At 41.2% G+C, this 20,143-nt stretch overlaps 1 protein-coding gene across 2 annotated transcripts; it reads right to left on the bottom strand.

Annotated features, from left to right (window-relative positions):
• Window positions 1-9,741: 9,741 nt before the first annotated feature.
• On the bottom strand, window positions 9,742-19,728 carry LOC111140014 (A-kinase anchoring protein 5). 2 transcript variants are annotated; one of them, XM_022492410.1, is made up of 2 exons: window positions 19,427-19,728; window positions 9,742-15,598 (listed from the first exon to the last, which is right to left on the bottom strand). In XM_022492410.1, exon 2 carries the CDS (start codon window positions 15,336-15,338, stop codon window positions 14,049-14,051), a length of 1,290 nt encoding a protein of 429 aa, XP_022348118.1. In that variant the 5' UTR covers window positions 15,339-15,598; window positions 19,427-19,728; the 3' UTR covers window positions 9,742-14,048. The 2 variants fall into 2 exon arrangements, with proteins under 2 accessions (XP_022348118.1, XP_022348116.1); XM_022492408.1 differs by lacking the exon at window positions 19,427-19,728 and adding an exon at window positions 18,312-18,476.
• Between the last annotated feature and the right edge of the window lie 415 nt (window positions 19,729-20,143).

Here is a 20,143-nt window from a genome sequence, read left to right as displayed (position 1 = left end):
ACAGTTTGCATAATGATTACCAAGCTCTTCAAACAGGAAATGCTATATGCACCTTAATCAGTATATTAGGCAAATACTAAACAGACATTTTCTTCTTGGATCATCTTAGAATTTTCCCTTCTTTCCAGATCCTCCATATAGTTGTCTTCTGAAGAAAAACAGACTTGTTTCAGTATTTGTTGCTATTAGTATATTGTCACAATTCTAGAACTCCTAAGTGCAGTCTGCCTTATACAAAAAGACAAAATTTCTTGATTTATGTCTCTTGAGATCATTATTTCATGCTGTTTTTCTGATTTCCCATTTGTAAAGTGGTTATAAATAATACCTACCTCACAGGCGTGTTGTGAGGATTTGTATTAAAATTTCGTTAAGTTTGGGGGGCACCTGGGTGGCTCAGTGGGTTAAAGCCTCTGCCTTCGGCTCAGGTCATGATCTCAGGGTCCTGGGATCGAGCCCCGCATCGGGGCCTGCTTGGAGTGGAGAGCCTGCTTCCTCCTCTCTCTCTCTCTCTCTCTCTCTCTCTCTGCCTGCCTCTCTGCCTACATGTGATCTCTGTCTGTCAGATAAATAAATAAAATCTTTTAAAAAAAAAATTTCGTTAAGTTTGGGGCTCAGTCAGTTAAGTGTCCCACTCTTGATTTTAGCTCAGGTTATGATCTCTGGGTCCTGAGATAAAGTCACATGTTGGGCTCTGTGCTGGGCATGGAACCTGCTTAAGATTCTCTCCCTACCCCTCTGCCCCTCTATACCCTTCTCTAACAACAACAACAAAAAAGTGTTAAGTTCTCTTGGTTATTCTTAACAAAAAGCAACCATATAAAGAAAACTACATTTGTTCTATAGCTAAACTTAATAACTTCAGGATTCCAACCTGTAAACTCTAGAATGTTTTAGAAGCAGTCATATATTATTTAATACTTAATAATTAATTGACACAATTCTTATTTTTTAGAAATATTTTGGAAACAGTCATGTTGCTGGAATTCCTTTTCTACTGTAGTTTAACTGCCAGTACTTCTCTTTAGCCTTTAGGAAGAAGGATATTAGTTCTTTGGCATTATAGGGAATAAACCCTGCCAATTTCAGCCTCATGGAAAGTTCCCCCAAACATATTCTTTACATATAGGAAAAGGAACAAAAGCAATGGAGAAAATATCATTTTCATTACTTTGATGTAGACCATCTAAAAAGTAAATGGGGACAAGAAATAAGAGTGGGGATAATAACATAGTAATTCATAATTGGAAGTGATTCCTAACGGAAAGGCCTCACTTTAAACAGAAGGAAATACATATTAATCATGGAAAAAGAGAGTCTGGAAAATGGTACAATTTCATTAATGTTTATCTGCACAGGCCAATTCTTACTGTTGTAACCCAGATCCTTGATAAGTGTGTCATTTTTTAGTAGTAATTGAGGTAAATAAGCCACATGAAGAATTTTTATAATGTAATTTGTGTCTTTGTACGTTTTAAACTAAATGTAGCTCTGTGGTATTTTATTATAATTAATTTTTGAATTCCTAAGAGTGAAATCTAGAACTGATCATTCTCTGCTGTACTTCCATGTTTGTATGGTTGGACTTTTTGAAAACTGGTAAGATTATACAGTCCCAAGTCTGGATGTCTTAAATGCAAGGAATCAGAGACTGATGTTTGTCTTCGAGACCTGGAAGAATCCGTTGTTTCCGTGTGCACCTGTGCCACACTCGGTTACTTAGGAGACACTGCTCCAACACACTGGACATGAGCTGCCACCAACTCTTCTGTCTGGTGCCAAATAAAGTCATTTAGTCAGACTAGATCAGATAGCAACTTAAACTCGTTTCTAAGAAACTGGATTTCAATAAAAAAGACCCAGTGAAGAAATCTTCCAAGAACAAGTAACACGTGGCGAATCTGGGAGACTCTGGTGAACAGTGCGTGTTGTATGGCTGAGCTCTTCCACCTTACGGACTTTGAGTTTGCTTCAGAAACATTATTTTAGAAAGTTTAGTATCCTCTATTTGGAATGAAAGCAGTGAATTTCATGTATTTTGTCATGACAAATAAATTAATGTGACTTGATCATAAAACCTTTTTTTAGTCCCACTTACAGACTGTGTTCTCATTTTGCAGCGGGGTCTGCCCAATGTTGTCGTCCTAGCACTGGGGTCAGTATGTCTCTGTGCCAGGTAACATCTTGGACGAATGAGGCAAAAATGCATCACTGAGCCCCATTCTTATCAACCGTAGTGTGAATAGAAAATTGGCGTCCTACTCAAGTGCCTTCCAATTGCCATCTCTGGAAAGAAAGGTAACTTCTAGCCACTGCCCAGTAGTTCCCTGCTTTGCTTTCTTCCTTCTTCCCTATTTACTGTATTTTGTCTAGTAATGTAATCAACAACAGTGGTTCTCAGCTGGCGTGTGTTAGTGTTCTACAGAGAAACAGAACCAGCGGTTATTACGTACAGAGAGAGAGAGGTTGATTGATGAGAGAATTGGCCCACATAAATCTGAGGCTGAGATGTCCCAAGATCTACAGCTGGCAAACTGGAGACTTAGGAGAGCCAATGGTGTAATTACAGTCTAAAAGCCAATAGGCTCAAGTCCCACAAGGCCAGGAGAAGACTGATGTTCCAGCTTAACGGGCAGGAGAAATTCCCTTTATCTCAGAGGGTCAGCCTTTTGTTCTATCTAGGCCTGCTGCTGACTGGATGAGAGGCACTCACTTTAGGGAGGGCAATCTGCTTTACTCAGTCTACTGATTCAAATGTTTATCTCATCCAAAAACACCTTCCCATTCATGTCCAGAATGTTTATCCAAATATCTGAGCACCTGTGGCCAGGTGACACTTAACTAGACACACGGTGATCCCTCTCACTGTGGGGACATTTTGTAACAGAGCTGTTTTCAGTTGTCACAACTGGGTGGGGTGTGGGGAACGTTGCTCTTGGCATCCAGTGGGTAGAGCCTGGGGTTGCTGCTAAGAATCTCCCAGTGCAGGAGACAACCGCCCCCGTCCCCACCCACAATAAAGGATTATCCAGCTCAAAACATAAGTAGTGCTAAAGTTCACGAGTCCTGGTCCAAAAGCTTAAAATAAGTTTTGTGATGGTTGTCAAGGACTAAGGAGTACTTACAGAGTATGAGATGTGTTAGTTCAGAGTTAAACTCTATTGGTATTATCTTCTATCCTAGCTCTTAAAAAATCTTTAAAAAAGGATTAAAAATCAGCCATATTAAACAGCAAGGCAGTTTTAAATCTATTCACATAATGTTTGAATTTAACAACTGTGTCTCTCACAAGGTCTCTTTGAAATTAAAATGTGATCGTAGGTTGTAATTTTTTTTTTTTTAAGATTTTATTTACTTGACAGAGATCACAAGTAGGCAGAGAGGCAGGCAGAGAGAGAGGAAGGGAAGCAGGCTCCCTGCTGAGCAGAGAGCCCGATGCGGGGCTCGATCCCAGGACCCTGAGATCATGACCTGAGCCAAAGGCAGCGGCTTAACCCACTGAGCCACCCAGGCGCCCCAGATTGTAGGTTGTAATTTGTGTGTATTTTTAATTTGGCCAAAAGGTGGCACCAGTGTATCTTTTAAAAATCTATTTTACGTTATGCTCAAATTTCGCATCGCTGTTTAATTCACTATTTATTTAGTACTTAGCTACTCCTGGATCTTGTTTTATTTAGTCATGACTAACAAGACTTTTTTTCTAGAATTCCATAATGTGTCGGGCACCTCTTTGTTTTGACATCCCTCTTTTTCTTTTTAAGATATTTATTTATTTGTTTGTTTGTTTGTTTGTTTGAAGGAGAGAGAAAGTGTACCCATGAGCGGGGGGGCAGGGGGGGGGCAGGCGGGGCGGGGTGCAGAGGGAGAAGTAGACTCCCCGATGAGCAGGGAGCCCAGTGTGGGACTCCATCTCAGGGCTGTGGGATCATGACCTGAGCGGAAGGCGGACACTTAACTGACTGGGTCACCCACCCAAAGGGGGATGCCTGTTGACATCCCTCTTTGATCAAGAAGCTTCCAATTTACATGTAAATATTATTTTTAAAATATAACATTTGTTGTGGTTGTTACATGAAGCATTTCTAAGCATTCTTTGCAAGTGTTTAACAGTAAGACCCTGGAATTTTAGTCCCCATCTCCTCATTTGCTCTTTTAATGAGACATCAAACTGTTTTTGGTGTCCTCCCTGATCAAGAGATAAATCCAGGGACATTTGAATAAATATTCCCTTGTTTCTTGCCTCCTGTTTCCTTTCTTCATGTTCACAACCTGTGAGGTCGGCCTATATATTATTTTCTGGAATTTCTTTTTCAACTGTAGGTCAATAACTGACTGTCTAAGCTGGTGGGTTTTTTTGTTTTAAGTAATCTCTGTACCCAAGGTGGGGCTCAAACTCATGACCCTAAGATCAAGAGTCACATGCTCTTCTGAGTCAGCCAGGTGCGCCTAAATTGGTATCTTTTATACTTTTTTTCCTTCACCTCCTGCCAACAAGTTCCATTTTCTGAGAAAGTTGAGACCTACTTTGATAGCGTTCTTTTGCCTTCAACTCTTCTTGCCTTCCAGTACTGAGTGAATGTGGTGTGCCTCTTTTTCACCATTATTTCTGGTTGCAATATTATTACCCTAGAACTTCGTACCTAATCACCAAATGCTTTTCTTAAATTCATTTTATAGCTGAGTAGCCAATTTGGAGAATGAGCCCGTCTCCTCTCACATAAGTTATCATCCATTGCTTATACAATGTTGAAACTTTTTTCATTGAAACAACTTAGTGATGTTGTCTCAAAACAATAGAAATAAAATATCTTCCCTTAAACTATTGGAAAACTATGGTGTCCTTCCCTGCCAGAAATCTGAAGGAATAGTAGTACTCTGGGAAATGTCTGCACAACCGAATTGGTCCTTGCTCTCCTGGGGACTGGGAGAGAGGCTTGTGTGGGAAAGAAGCCTGAGAAGGAGACCCTCATCAGCTCTAGTTGTTACTCCTTGTCTGGTCTGAATTTCTGGACCATCCATGTTAGATTTGTGTGGACCAAATAGGCCCTGGCAGAATGAGGTCTTGTGAATTTAGTTTTGCCACATTTTTCTGTAGTGAGAGCCTTATGGTACTTAGTTCAAACCATATGTAGGAAAATATCTAATTAAAAAGGTGTTTTTTGGTAACTGGCATTTGTTCGAAGTGCCTTGTAGGGAGGAACATCTAAAGAACCTACAGTGGTTCTTTAGAAGAAGGATATAACATTTGCAAAGGTAAGAGAAAAGGTTTTAAAATGCAGGCCAGTGGGGTACCTGAGTGACTCTATTGGTTAAATGTCCAACTCTTGATTTCAGCTCAAGTCACGATCTCAGGGTCTTGAGATTAAGCTCGAGCTCCACGTTGGGGTCCCCACTTAGTGGGGAGTCTGCTTGAGATTCTGTCTCCCGCTCCCTTTGCCCCCCCACCCCTACACTGTGTGCATGTGCTCTCTCCTCTCTCTCTCTAATAAATACATCTTTTTAAAAAAACATTAAAAAAATGCAGACTAGAGATTTCAGCAGAGTCTCCAAGTTTCTTTTTCTTTCTTTCTTTCTTTCTTTCTTTTTTTTTTTACCAGACCAGTTCTCATTTTGCAACACTGCCCTTCTTTCACATATGTGCAAAGTCTGGTGCTATAAGCTCAGTGGTTCCTGTCTTCTCTTTCCATCACAATCTTTTAAAGTGTGGGAGGAAAGGCATATAAATGGAAGCCTCCTTTTTTTATTTTAAACATCTCCTGTTTCACTGTTAACACCACCACAGTTTTGCATCTCAAACTGGCGGCTATATTCAGAGCCACCACGGATGGCCACGCAGATTACGCAAAATAAACACTAGGGGGCGCTACTCCCCACATGAAGACTTCTGTAGTATGGCTGTCCAGTTTGCACAGCGCTGCATGGCGGCCTTGCTTTTTCTTCCTGGTTCCCTTATTTTAAATTTCTGCAGCAAGTAGCAGTTTTCACTGATGCCATCAGCAAATTAAAATACACATATGGTATAGAGAAAATTAAATAAGAAAAAATACTCCCTAGGTGACACAACTATATTGTGCAGAATTCTGCACAAAAAGAGGTGGGTTTTACTGTATATAAATTATACCTTAGTGGAAACAAAAAAAGGTTAGGATGACCTAGATATAAAAAAAACCTTAGAGTTTAATGAACCGTAATGACTATCATTCACTACTAAACCTCCACAGGTCAGAAAAAACACATCAGCCAGACATCAAGGGTATAGAAGAAACCCATAAAACTCAAAAGATAATTCTAAGTAAATTCACTCTGAAATCAGTGAAATTGCTGATAAAGTTGTTTGTGACACACCTGGATAAAAGATCAGAAAGTTAGTTTGACTTTTTTCACTTGAACTGAGTGGTGACCAATTGTTTTGGCTTTCTGTACATCTCAGCCTTACCCAGAGTACAAGGACAGTTCTATTTTTTTCAGTATTTTATTTACTTGAGAGAGGGAGAGACCATGAATAGGGGCAGAGGAAGAGGGAGAAGCAGACTTTCTGCTGAGCAGAGAGCCCCACGCAGTGCTCCATCCCAGGACCCTGGGATCATGACCTGAGCAGAAGGCAGACTCTTAACCCACTGCCCCTCTAACTAGTTTGCAATCGGGAGGATGGAAATACTCTGGTTTTGGATGATATATATATATATATATATATATTTTTTTTTTAAGATTTTATTTATTTATTTGACAGACAGAGATCACAAGTAGGCAGAAAGGCAGGCAGAGAGAGAGAGGGGGATGCAGGCTCCCTGCTCAGCAGAGAGCCTGATGTGGGGCTCGATCCCAAGACCCTGGGGTCATGACCTGAGCTGAAGGCAGAGGCTTTAACCCACTGAGCCACCCAGGCGCCCCTGGTTTTGGATGATATCTTTAAAGAGAGGCAATATATTGTAAGTCTTTATGCCACAAACGGCTGCTCTACATGGAACCTCTGCATGGTAATTTCTGTATGAGGATATGCGATTGATCTGAGCGTGCATGCCTGTAGCTACATTAGTTGTGACTGACTAATCACAGACATGGTCTGGAGACCCCACTTGTCGCCATACTGACTAGACCTTCCTGTGTCCTGAAGGTACAGATGTCACAGTAAGGATTTGGGAATAAAAGCTTCAAGAACGGGACACCTGAGTGGCTCAGGTGGTGAAGCTTCTGCCTTTGGCTCAGACCAAACCCACGTCAGGTTCCCTGCTCCGCAGGAAGCCTGCTTCTCCCTCTCCCACTCCCCCTGCTTGTGTTTCCTCTCTTGCTGTGTTCCTCTCTGTCAAATAAATAAAACCTTTTTTTTTTTTAAGATTTTTTTTTTTTAAATTGACAGAGAAAGAGAGATCACAAGAGGCAGAGAGGCAGGCAGAGTGAGGGGGGCGGAAGCAGGCTCCCTGCTGATCAGAGAGCCCGAGGGGCTCGATCCCAGGACCCTGAGATCATGACCTGAGCCGAAGGCAGAGGCTTAACCCATTGAGCCACCCAGGTGCCCCTAAATGAAATCTTAAAAAAAAAGCTTCACGGACAAATTACATAAATGATGGCACCTGCTTTGGGGTCACCCTGTGCTCCCCATCTCCAGGAGAGCAGAAGCAGAAGTTCTGGGTTTTACGGCCACAGGATAGCTGTGAAAGGCTGACTCTCTACTCCATAACTGCACTGTAACAAACCATCAAGGCTGAGAGTCCTATTGGAGTTTAGCCACAAAACAAGTCATAGAAGAGTGCATCATGTTTTACTAATGTGCAGAAACTGCTGGGCCCTGCTACCACTGCTGTTATGATGAGTTGGAATTGCCAGAGACAATTTTTAGTTTGGGATTTTTCTAGGCTGGGGGCCACCACACCACCCTCCACTTACTTAGGTTTTCCTTAACTGTTCATGGCACCTGTGCCCAGCTTCGCTGAGGATTTTCTGCAGATGTGTAGTGTCACCTGCCATGTACAAACACACATAATCTTCCTCCATTTATGACGGGGTTATGTCCTAATAAAGCCATTGCATATTGAAAATATCATAAGTTAGGGCGCCTGGGTGGCTCAGTGGGTTAAGCCGCTGCCTTCGGCTCAGGTCATGATCCCAGGTCCTGGGTTCGAGCCCCACGTCGGGCTTTCTGCTCAGCAGGGAGCCTGCTTCCTCCTCTCTCTCTGCCTGCCTCTCTGCTTACTTGTGATTTCTCTCTGTCAAATAAATAAATAAAATCTTTAAAAAAAAAAAAAAAAAAAAAAAGAAAATATCATAAGTTGAAAATGCATTTAAGACACTTAATTCACCGAGTATCATAGCTTAGCCTGTCTACTTTAAATATAGCTCAGAACACTTACATTAGCCTATTCTGGGAATAGTCATCTAACACGAAGCCTATTTCGTAATAAGGCATTGACTATTTCATGTAATTTATTGAATACTGTCCTGAAAGTGAAGAACAGAAGGGTTGTATGGGTACAGAACGTGTATCGTTTTAAGTGTATCGTTTTCTGACCCTCGTGCTCCGTGGTTGGGTGAGAGCGGTCACGGAAGAGCATCATGCCACAAGGTGTTAGTCTGCGGAAGCACAAAACCCCAAATTCCAAGTATAGTTTCTACTGAAAGCATATGCTTTCACACGATCATAAAATCAAAAAGTTATTAGCTGGACATTGCTAAGTTGGGGACTGTCTGCAGTCACTCTTTCCTAAGCTCAGAAAATTCAACACCCCCCACCCCGATGTTCTCAAGCTTTTGGGGAAAAAAAAAGTAGGTGCTCACAAAGCGGTCAGGGACTCCAGACTTCAGCAGTTATGGTGGGTCTAAAGGATTAGCATAATTGCCTATGAGGACAAATTTTGCAAAAGGTAGTGTTATCTATTAGAAAGATGTGATTTAATAAGAATTTTAAAACTCTGCAAGATGTGTGCTCGCTTCGGCAGCACATATACTAAAAAAACTCTGCAAGATGTGAAATATTAAATAAGCTTATGTACAGAGTTTGTGCATTAGTAAGACAGTTTGCTTTGGAACAAATTTTAGTTTTAGGACCCTATCCAGTTTTTCTTTTTTAAGTCACCTCCACACCCAGCATGGGGCACAAACTCACAACCCTGAGATCAAAAGCCGCATGCTCGACTGACTGAGCACCCCAGACACGATCAACTTGCCATTGGTCCCAAAATTTGGAAAATACATTCTTTTGTAGGGTCCAATTATTACCATTGCACTGTGCCACAGGAAAAACGGGGTTGTCAATGTTAGGGGCATAAAATCAGTGTCTTCATAAACAGAGAACTTTTGAAACACCCAGCTTTAGCAGATAAGATCTGAATAATTTAAGCACTTTCATATGAAGATTGCTTATTTGGAAAGCCATCAAGTAATATTGCTAACAATTCATAGGTTACTATAATGTAGAAAAGACAACTACCGGCATAGCAAGAGATGATGAAAACAAGGACATGTCTGTCAAATTTATAGATGGCATCACAGTCAGATACGCCCTTTAGATGGATAGTTAGTTCACTGAAATTGAATTCAAGTTCGAGGTGTTTGTGTTTCTCTCTGCTGGAGGTGGGCTCTCTTAGGCTTGCTTGTCTTTGTAAAGTCTGTCTAGCACCCAAACAGCAGAGCAGAACTCTTGGTAGTGCTAACTCAACAGTTCCATCAGTGTGACCTTTATACTCTGAGGAAATAAACATAATATATCACCTTTCTCTTAGACGATGTAAAATAAAATAAACATGAGCCACTATAACATTTATTCTATATTAAGAGTCATACATATATTAATTCAGGTTGAAATCTTTTTCTACAGAGTATTTCTTAAATATTAGCATCTGATCCACAGTCATAGAGTACTGATTTTAACAAGAAATTACAAAATGGAATTTTTTACTTTCATAATAGCTCATCCACTTAACATTTTTATAGACAAAGAACTACTATAAATATGTAACATAATGCAGGCTTTTTTCTGCACCTGTTCACAAATCATAGTGAATATAACCGTTTAACTATTTAGAAATGGAATGCTTTCAAACTGTCCCTGTATTTAGATGACCAAACTTCCCCTCACTAGACGAATTAATCACATCCTCTTTATTCTCTCCTCTATGGCACTCATGATGCTGCCTTGCTTGTGGCTCCTAACCTTAATCCCTGTCCTAGTTCCTCTGGTTGCCGTTCCCTAGCTTGAGCTCTTGGAGGGCTGGGAGCCTGTCTCCTTTACAGTGTTGGGCATATGTTATACCCAACACGTGTTGAACCAAACTGAATTTAATCAGGACATCTAAATTTTATGTAGCTTCCTTCTGTTTAATTTTTTGTAACTAAATAAGGATTACAAGAACTTTTTTCAAAAATGTACCACAAAATGTACTATTGACTGAAATTCTGAATTCTGTATAATAAGAAACTTTATGTTACATGATAAAACCTCATAGGAATTTGAACCTAAAGAACCTGAAACCATAAACAAGGACTCTTAAGAAAATGTACAAATGGCAGGCAGAAAAGTCAACCCCTGACGTATTGAGTATCAGTTGAAATTAGAAGACTTTACATATCTGAATAAAGTTAACATTAAAAGGATCTTTCCAAACAATGGACTCTAAAGCCTAACAATTATTTTAAAAATTCTGCTGTAGGACCCCCCCCTCCGCCTGCAAATTAACTCTTTAACTATAAAAAGTAAGGCAACTTGAAGTGAAACGTTGATAGAGTGAACTCTGGATTGCATGCAGAAGCCAGATTTGACTGGTGCCCTCCCATGACCCCCGTCTTTAACGACCTTTAGCAGTATGGCTTTTCACAGGCGCTGGTAAAATAAGTTAATCTCTCAGAAATAAATCCGACGGTTTCTCAGATTCCACTAAATAGTAGACCAATTAAGATCATCACAAACTTCATGCTGTCAAATGCATTACCTTGAAAGAAAATTATGCAGACAGCTTTTCTGAAGAATCCCATTTGTGCCACATACTTATTATTCTTTGAGGTGGAGGTGGTGGCAGGGAACATAATTTCTGTTTGAAAGTTCTTTTGTTTTCTGCTACCTTTACTTAAATGTTACCCAGTACTATTTTTATATCCTATAAAGTACTTTGAGAAAATGTTAAGTGACTAGTGCTACATAAAATAGAAGAGGGTTTTCATATTCACTGGGTTGTAAAGCAAAGTGAATAACACTTGGCTCTTAAAAGGGCGAAGATAATACGCTAAAAAAAATTAACAAGTATCCAATAAACCAACCCACCTTGTAAAATGCTGAGTTCAAAGGGAAACTGAATCCCAGCGAATTAATAAAATGTTCATTATAAGCAACATTTATCACAGCAAATTTAAATGAAAATTAATGCGGTATTATTAAACTGCCTTTTAAATGATCATTTTAATCATGTCAAATGGGGATGAACCGAATAGGGACCTATTTATGTTCACTTAATGTCTGGCATATAAGGTCCAATTGCTTAAAATAAATACTATTGAAATGAAACATATTTTATAAGAGACTTCCAAGTTATTGGATCCCTGCTTGCTTCTATAACAAAACAATCTGGATCACCTTAGAATTCATGTGAATAGGATTTGGCTGTGTGGCAGGTATATTCAGACTGAGACCAATTAATTTCTGGATTCTTTTTTCAGACTGAAATCCTATTTATTTAATTCACCAGATACTTTCAATAGAAAAGATTAAGGAGGAACCACTTAAAAATGAATACAGGTAGGGTACACGCGTTATCACAAAAAACAATCGGTTATACTATACGTTCTAACCAAAAATATGTATCAAACCACAGTGGGGGAAAAAAAAAAAGTAGAAACCCAGGACCAGAGAAAGTGTTCTTATCTTAACAAAAATAACTAATTACACATATTTATCTCATAACTTTTTAAAATTCCCAAATATGCATAAGCTTTCCAAAATATTTGCAATCACTGCTAAGTGCTATACTTGTTCATTCATGAGAGATTACTGAAAAACTTACAATGCACATATATTGGCTTGAGCCATTCTTGCAATAAATGAAGACAGGATTCCTTAAAACACTGTAAAATGCACGAACTTTGGTCAGATTTTTTAAAAATTTTCACTTTTAAATATATTTGCTGGTAGCCATCCAAGTCCATTAGCACCACATACAGTGAATGAAAAAGAGTATTTTTAGGGAGAATGACTTAGCAGTCTTCTTTTTATGTTTGAAAATTATACTACTAAAAGAAATTCATTTCTTGGGTCATATGTTTTGAAAACGTTTGTGTTGCTAAATTGAAGGATTTTTGTGGGTTTCTCCTCCCAAGGTTATAGGCATGAAGGTAGAAAAGTCTGGGGGAATAATTTTGCACTTCAGCAAAGAATCTTGCTAATAATATCCATTATTTGGTTCAGTTCCAAAGTCAGATTAGGTTTTTCTGCCAGAGGTCTCAAGATGTACTCACAGCAAGAAACAAAGAAGGTTCTACAGGACAAATCAGCACATACTTTCTATATGTAATCCATAAATAATGCAAGAAGTCACCGGGTCATTTACAATCATCTATTGTACACTCTTTTCTCCAAGAATGGACAAATCCTCTTTAACAAATGCCTTGCAACTCGAGTGGAAAGCTCTTTATACTTTATCTACTGTCAGAGTCATGCTATCCCTCAGTTTAGACAATGGGGACTATACAATTTGGATCTTTACCTGTGAGGTAGGGAAGTGTGTTATAGTATTATGGCCATTTCACACAAAGAAAGATTGAAATGGAATTACTTTTTTCAAAAAATATGGCAATCATTGATGAGATCGATGATTTAAATAACCAGATAAAATGCAAATAAGCCCTTCTCGTCGTTACATTAAGTTCTTTTTTTTTTTTTTGGTAAGGGATTAACTGGATTGAACATACTGATGAAAAAGTTATTTATCAAAACCATGTAAAATGTAGGTTACTGGTGTCTGTTGACACATAGGCACAACGAGAGAATACTGACATTTAAAATACAATGTGCTTTAACAATAATTTTTCACTTTCTGTTCAACCATGAATTTGGCTCATTCTTGGTCAAAAGTGAATAGTATTTTCACTAAGTTGTTATGATTTCCTGGGACTTTTACTGCCAGGCTGGCTATGAATTCCCTCTTTGGGGAGAGGTGGATGAAAGTGGTCTCTAGAGAAGCAGTCCTGCAAGGTGAATCCTATGTTATCTGTGATCATATTTTACTTGGGCAATTTGCCTTCTCCTGGATGGAAAACAGCATTTCACTCTTCCTGTTTTTGCTGTTGCTGTTGTTTAGTTTTTTGGGTTTTGTCTCTAACTTTTCAGCAGATGACCCCATGCAGAAATGGATGTGAGGCAGAAAGACGGAGAGGGAAAATGCACGGCCCATTTCCACACATTTACACTTGGTAATTATTTGCCTATTTGAAATAAATTATGAATGGCTTTGTACGGTATCTAAGCAAAACAAGAAAAACACTCATGTTTGATTCAAATATGCACATTCTGCTGAAATTAGGAAAAGGCAATATTTTTTTTTTGAGGTAAGACTACTGCCTATGAGTATAACAACTGTAAATCACACATTCACAAAAATAGCTCACCTTATTCACCATTTTAAACATAAAAGTGCACTGTAAAAAAATTTTTTTTGAAAATCCAATGTGATGTTAACCTATACACAGGATTAAACTATCAAAAGGAAACCAGGCTTTGTGACATCAGAGAATATTAAAGAGTTTCTGGCATACCATAAGTGCTCAATAAATACAGCTTCCTCCTCCTAAGCACCCCAACTTCCACATGTCATTTTAGCTACTCCCCGTATGTCACTTCCATTGTGATCTGTACTAACTTCCTCCAAAATCCAGAAGTGACTGCACTTCCATGGTAGGAGAGTTTTACATACTTAATTCTTTAGCACTTCTGGGCTGGAACTGTACCTGTAAATTCCACAGATGATAACCTCTCATTTGTAACTGAATACGAAATGCCACAAATATGCAAAATAATTTAGCAGGAAGCTTTTTTTTTTTTTTCCCCCTCCCATGATCTGGAAATTAAGTCACTGTAGAAGATTGTTCATTTTATTATCATCAGAGGCCATTTCATTAACCAGCTGTTCTATAGACAATTGGATAGCATTCTTGACAAGAGAAGAAGCTGTTTCTATTAAGAGTGTTTCGTATTGTTCTGAAGTTCTACCCTCAAAACCACTATCATTAGCAAAAACCCCCACTTGCTCATTTTCAATTGAAATTAAGAATTGCTTAGGGACATTTTTAGATTTCTTAACATCAAATTCACTGATTTCAGTGTCTGTAATAATAATAGCAATTGGCTCCATTCTTTTGCTTTCTTCTGGTTTGGGTTCTTCTGCAGTGACCTCATTTTCTCTCAGCTCTGATTCCTGGCTCGATTCAGTATCTTTTGGCTCACTCTCTTTGGCTACAATCTCTCTACTTTCGTCCTCTTCCCAATTTGGTCCACTTTCTAGGATCATGCTTCCGGCATCTTCCACAATTTGCTGATCTGGGATTGTGGGTGAGGGAGGAACCTCAGAAACCACTGGAGGCTGATGTTCTGTTTCAGAAGTTTCAAGTGGGCTTGCTTGCTGGGGTTGAATACTTTGTTTTTCGTCAATCATTTCTGTATCTCTTTCAAGGATTAGTGTTCCTGGGTGAATGGCAGAGTGCCCCGTATCTAACCCAAGTTCTACTGAGATCACTTTTTCTCCAGCTGTAGTTGTGCTGTTGCTCACATTTGGTTCGCAGACCTCATCACCCCCCTTCCTGGAGCTGTCTTTACTTACATCCCGGGGCAACTCCGTTTTTGTTGCCTGCTCATCTGATTGGGCCGAAGCTTTTGTATCCACATGTTCAGCCTCTGCCTGGACTCTGATGCTGCAGTCTGAGTCTTCTATAATCTTGGAATGATTACTTCTTTTCTCTCCTTTTGAGAATTTTATGCAGGGAATCTTAAGTCCAGATTTGGCCTTTTTCTTAGAAAGATCAGCATCCTCAGCACTGATTTCAGGTTGCACTTTAGCCTCAAAGGGCTTTTGCTGCTTTGAAGATTCTGACCTTTTCCTGCGTGTTACAAGACGTTTGATTGAGGCCCAGGCCCCCCCTGGGGGCTGTGGCTGATCGGAAGCTCCTGCTTCAGGGGGACGCGTTCCTGCCGTACCAGCAGCTTCAGAGCTAGCTCTGGGCTTCATTGTTTTGGTTGCTTTCTTTCTTCTCTTGAAGCAAAGCATTGATGATCTTCCCTCCTGCCTCTCATCTTGAGGACTAACTTCTGTGGGTCTCTTCTCATCCCTGCTTTCAACTTGAATTTCAGAAACTGTGGTTTCCATTTTTACATCACATTTGTTCTTTCTCTAGAAAACTATATTCTCTCTTCCTTAGCAGCCTTTATGACAAAAAGGTGGGCAAAAATATACTAAGTAAAATTTCTTCCAGATGTATTCACTCTTTTTGTTTTACTCCATACAGTTGTTTTAGGTGGTTTCTTCAATGTACAATTCCTAGTTTCTCTCTTACTTGTAATTTCTCTCGTTAATTTCTTCATGAAAGCCCTTTACTGGATAGATTATTGTTTTATTTAAGGACCAACCTGATGAGAGAAAAAAGAGTGTATTTTATTTCACCATCAGCCTACTGTTTCCTACAGAAAGATTTCAGTTGAATGTATATTGTTCTACCAAGAACGTTTCCCATCTAATAATCTACTGAAATGACTGCAGAATAAAAAATATAAAAAAGATTACAATGTGAGTCTACTTTGCTCTGATCTCTTTGTTAAAACTTCAACTTGGGGCGCCTGGGTGGCTCACTGGGTTAAGCCTCTGTCTTCGGCTCAGGTCATGATCTCAGGGTCCTGGGATCAAGTCCCACATCGTGCTCTCTGCTTGGCAGGGAGCCTGCTTCCTCCCCTCTCTCTCTCTCTCTGCCTGCCTCTCTGCCTACTTGTGATCTCTCTCTCTGTCAAATAAATAAATAAATTCTTAAAAAAAAAAAACAAAAAAAACCCTTCAACTTGGATTACTTGCAAATCCAATATCAATCCTTTTGTTGTGCTGTCTTTATGGATGTTTATGGTTCAAATCCAAGTTAACAAACAGAGGACAATAACAAAACAATGAAAGGCAAAGTGGTAAGAGAGCTAGGGCGATTTTTATTACATGCAAATTCTGCAGCTGCAAAGGATCTTAAAGATCATTCAAGTCCAGCAAGATGAAGAAAATGAACTCCAGAGTGGGTAGTTGGGGTGCCGAAAGCCATTACAGTTAGATAAGGTCACAGCCAGAGTTAGAACAGAAGACTCTGACTTTCCAATGTTCTCTCCATTATACCATAAGGTTTCTGTTCTAAAAATGTATGTTCCATCAGAGAGGTGCTACTTTTCATACACACTCTTGGGAAATTTAACATCACTGTCATTCTCCCCTCTTAAATTTAGTTGTATAATTTTGACATTTTTTTCAGCTATTTTGACAGCGAAGTATCTACTGTTCAAATGTTTTCCATGAGCACATAGTCGAAGGCCAGTAAGAGTGAATGATAATAATAGCTGACATTTACTGAGCAACTCCTGTGCATTAGGATATGCTAGACACTTTTACATACATCTCTAGTCTTCCCCACATTATAAAATGAGTAGGTGGTGATATCACTCTCTACAGAGGAAGAAACTGAGGCACAGAGAGTTAAACAACCTGCCTGAATTATACAACTAGTAGGTAACAGATCAGATTGAACTAGATTGCCTGTTTCTGAAGCCCAGACTCGGAAAGTAGGCATTAGAGTTTTATCAGAAAAATGAATTGTTTGGAGATACTAATCTGCACTAGATTCACTAGTCAAAAAAATTTTTAATTGTTTTCTTTAACCCACAAGGCAGCCCGTCAACTCATAATTGAACCAAGACTAGACTGAATTCTTGCTATTTTAAAATAAAGCTTTTGAAATGCTCTATATTTTGTTTTCTCGGTTCTGGAACTAATCTGAAAGCCAAATATAATTGATAAGCTATGCAAGTGGCAAACTGATTAGTTATATATAAACATAAAATTGATCCACAGAATAGTATGACAGCACCAAAGAACACAGATGTGAGGTGATGATCTAACAAAAGCCATATTAATTTTTGTTGATGTATATCCTAAAATAAGCGAGGGGACTCTCCCTGTACTGTTTTTGTGTAAATCCTTCAGCGCTGAAGGTGTATTTGGTTAGCTCTTGATTCTATGAACCACAAAAGGGACTGGAACTCAGGAAATCAGTTTATGATCTAAGTAAATATTCCCTTAGGTTGGCAGTTACATACGCTATGCCTCGACAGAAAGACAAAGTTATCCTAGAACAGCGATGGACCTAAAATGTGAACACTGTACAGTGTCCGTCCTCACACAATGCTTCCATAAGCCAAGTCTTCTCACGTCTTGGAGTTCTCAGCACCTGACAGTTTTTACCAACCGGAGGATGTACAACAGAAATAGTGAAATTAGATCATGTTTAAGATGGTACTATTTGAGGTTAACCTGGGTCGCCCAGAGACAACTGCCTGAGAAGCTCACTTGAACGTCTGTTACGGTAGAAATCAAACAAACACGCAAACAAAAACCTAAGTGAAATGGGGAAAATACAGTCTGTAAACATCAAAACTTTGCAGAACGTTAGCGTGCAAACGATGCTCTTAACCTGCAGGGTACTTTCATTGTCGCGATAATCTCAAAGTCCCTGTTGTCATTTCCTGACAGAGTCGCATGTCTAACGCCACTTTTCCCCTTGAGCAGAGAAGCCCGGAGGCCAAGAGCAAACCCTTCGGGAGGATCGGGAGGAAAGCTGTGACTCTCTCCCAGGGCCAGGCGCGGGCCACCAAGCTGCCACCCGGAGGAAGGCGCCTCCTTCCGACTGGATGCGCCTAGCGGCAGGAACCGGAGCGCAAGACCAAGTACTCGAAAAGGAAAGTGCCGGGGGCGTGGAGCAGAGCGCGGCTTCAGGCTATCTGCACAGTTATTAAGGCCAGGAACCCCAAATCACAGTTCCCGCAAATGAGGTAAGGAAGGAGAAGCGGTCCCCGCCACCCCTGCTGCCAGCATGAGCTGTAAAGCGAAGAGGGTGAGTGGGCACCGCTGACGAGGGTCGCGGGGCTGGAGGTTCTGGCAGACGAACGACCCCTGCCGGTTCCTATTCAGGCCTCCTTGGCGGCAAGGACTGCGGGTGTCCAGGGGGACCTTCATCCCACCCCGCCGCGCAGGCGGCCAGCGGACCGGACCCCAGCCCCGGCCCCACTCCTCGCCACTCCCTCGCCCTCCTTCACTTACCGACTGCGCCGGGGTTCCTGGCGACCCTGCTGCCGACGTCGGGGGGTGGGGGATGTCCGCTGTTGGCGCCAGGCGCCCAGGCAGCCCGGGAAGCCCGGGTCGCACCAGCAGCGAGCAGCCCTCTGCTGCAGGAGCGCAGCCGGCGGCGCCCCCTCCCCAGAGCGCGGGGAGCGACAGCCTGCGGCTCCAATGCGCGCGGGGCGGGCGGGCGCGGGGCGGGGCCAGGGCGCGGGGCGGGGGCGCGGGCGTGCACGCGGGGGCTCAGTCTGCAAAAGCGGCTCGCCCCGCGGCGTGGGAGCACACCTGGCACTCCTGGCCCCCGCGCGGGCCCCCGCGGCGCACCACGTGCAGCACGGGCAGCGGACCACCCAGAGCGGGAGGGGGCAGATGGGATGCGGACCAGGGCAGGGAACCCCGCATTTTCTGAGATGCAAAGTAGCAAAATTTGGTTTTAATTTAGGGGCACTTCCATTTAAGTCCCCCGCCCTTCCAACACGCCGAGTCTTCAAAGACACGGCAGATATTACATTTGAAAGGTAGGGTTAAAAACTGTGCAGGGTAAAAACTCATTTGGGGAAAAAAATTACATATATGAATTGAAACAGGAAAAAAAAAACTTTCCTCGGAGTGGCTTTGGGTGTAATGGTTATTATGGTTCACTGCCAAATACTCTCAGAGACCCAAGACCCCAGACCCTTGTCTCCCTAGTCTAGGCGGCAGTTAGAGGTGATCCGATGTGTGGGGGATGAGGTCAGACGGGCACAGGAACCCAGCCACATCCATCTTTTATATTTTATGTATTTCCAATGTCTGCTTAATCTTGTCTCTCTCAGTTAAGGGGGCGGGGGGGGGCAGGAGATGGCTTCCTTCACAATTCCAGTTCCAGTCAGAGCAAAGGGCACAGGGAGCATTTACCCTCTAGCCTGACTGGATGACTAGGCTGAGTATTTTCATACATTTCCTGGGTCTTTATCTTGTTGTTAAACAACTTGCTAGCTGTACTGAAAAGCACTGCAAGCATTTATTTCATTTGTACACATAAGGCGTAGGTTTCATTAACCAATGAAAGGCATTGCTGTGAGGGCTTAGGTGACATGCTTCAGGTTTAATATTACCTACGGAGGCATTCCTGGGAATTCCAGCTGTGAGGTCCTCCCCAGGATTGGGTTGTTCCGTGTTGGGTTGCAACGGTTGGCTCCTCCCGGTATACCATCCAGATGAAGAACCTATTAAGGTGGAGGAAGGAATTACTGGAAAGCAGTTGTACTTACTGCCTTTCTTTGATAGGATCATGATCTTCAGGGAAGTAGATCTGTTATCTGCTTTTGGATGTTTTCCAGGAATATATTGTATCTCTGTTAAGATTCTGAAGCTGTTGCTTAGACTTAAGAAAGAACCTTTAGGGGACGCCTGGGTGGCTCAGTTGGTTGGACGACTGCCTTCGGCTCAGGTCGTGATCCCAGGGTCCCGGGATCGAGTTCCACATTGGGCTCCCAGCTCCATGGGGAGTCTGCTTCTCCCTCTGACCTCCTCCCTCATGCTCTCTCTCACTGTCTCGCTCTCAAATAAATAAATAAAATCTTTAAAAAAAAAAAAAAAAAAGAACCTTTAGGACACAATAGCAATACTGAATCTAAGTTGTCAGGGTCTTAAATTTACAGGTAAAATGAGAGACAAGAGCTGTAAAACAGGAAAACCCCCAACCATCTTCCTTAGTTGTAATTAGAATTCAGTCTATCTTTGTGCAGTCAGCAAATACCAGTCTGTGAAAATGTCATTTATATCCCCAGATGGATGGCTAACCTTGCTTACTGACACTTTGGGACTTCAAA

Source organism: Enhydra lutris, unplaced genomic scaffold, assembly GCF_002288905.1.
Source record: "Enhydra lutris kenyoni isolate GAN:26980312 unplaced genomic scaffold, ASM228890v2 scaffoldscaffold4, whole genome shotgun sequence".
NCBI lineage: Eukaryota > Metazoa > Chordata > Mammalia > Carnivora > Mustelidae > Enhydra > Enhydra lutris.
Note: the sequence above shows the minus strand (reverse complement) of the source record. Positions and strands in the feature narration are given on the sequence as shown.

Excerpts from the sequence above, each read along its gene's own strand:
- LOC111140014 (XM_022492410.1), bottom strand. The coding sequence starts at position 15,338 with ATGGAAACCACAGTTTCTGAAATTCAAGTTGAAAGCAGGGATGAGAAG.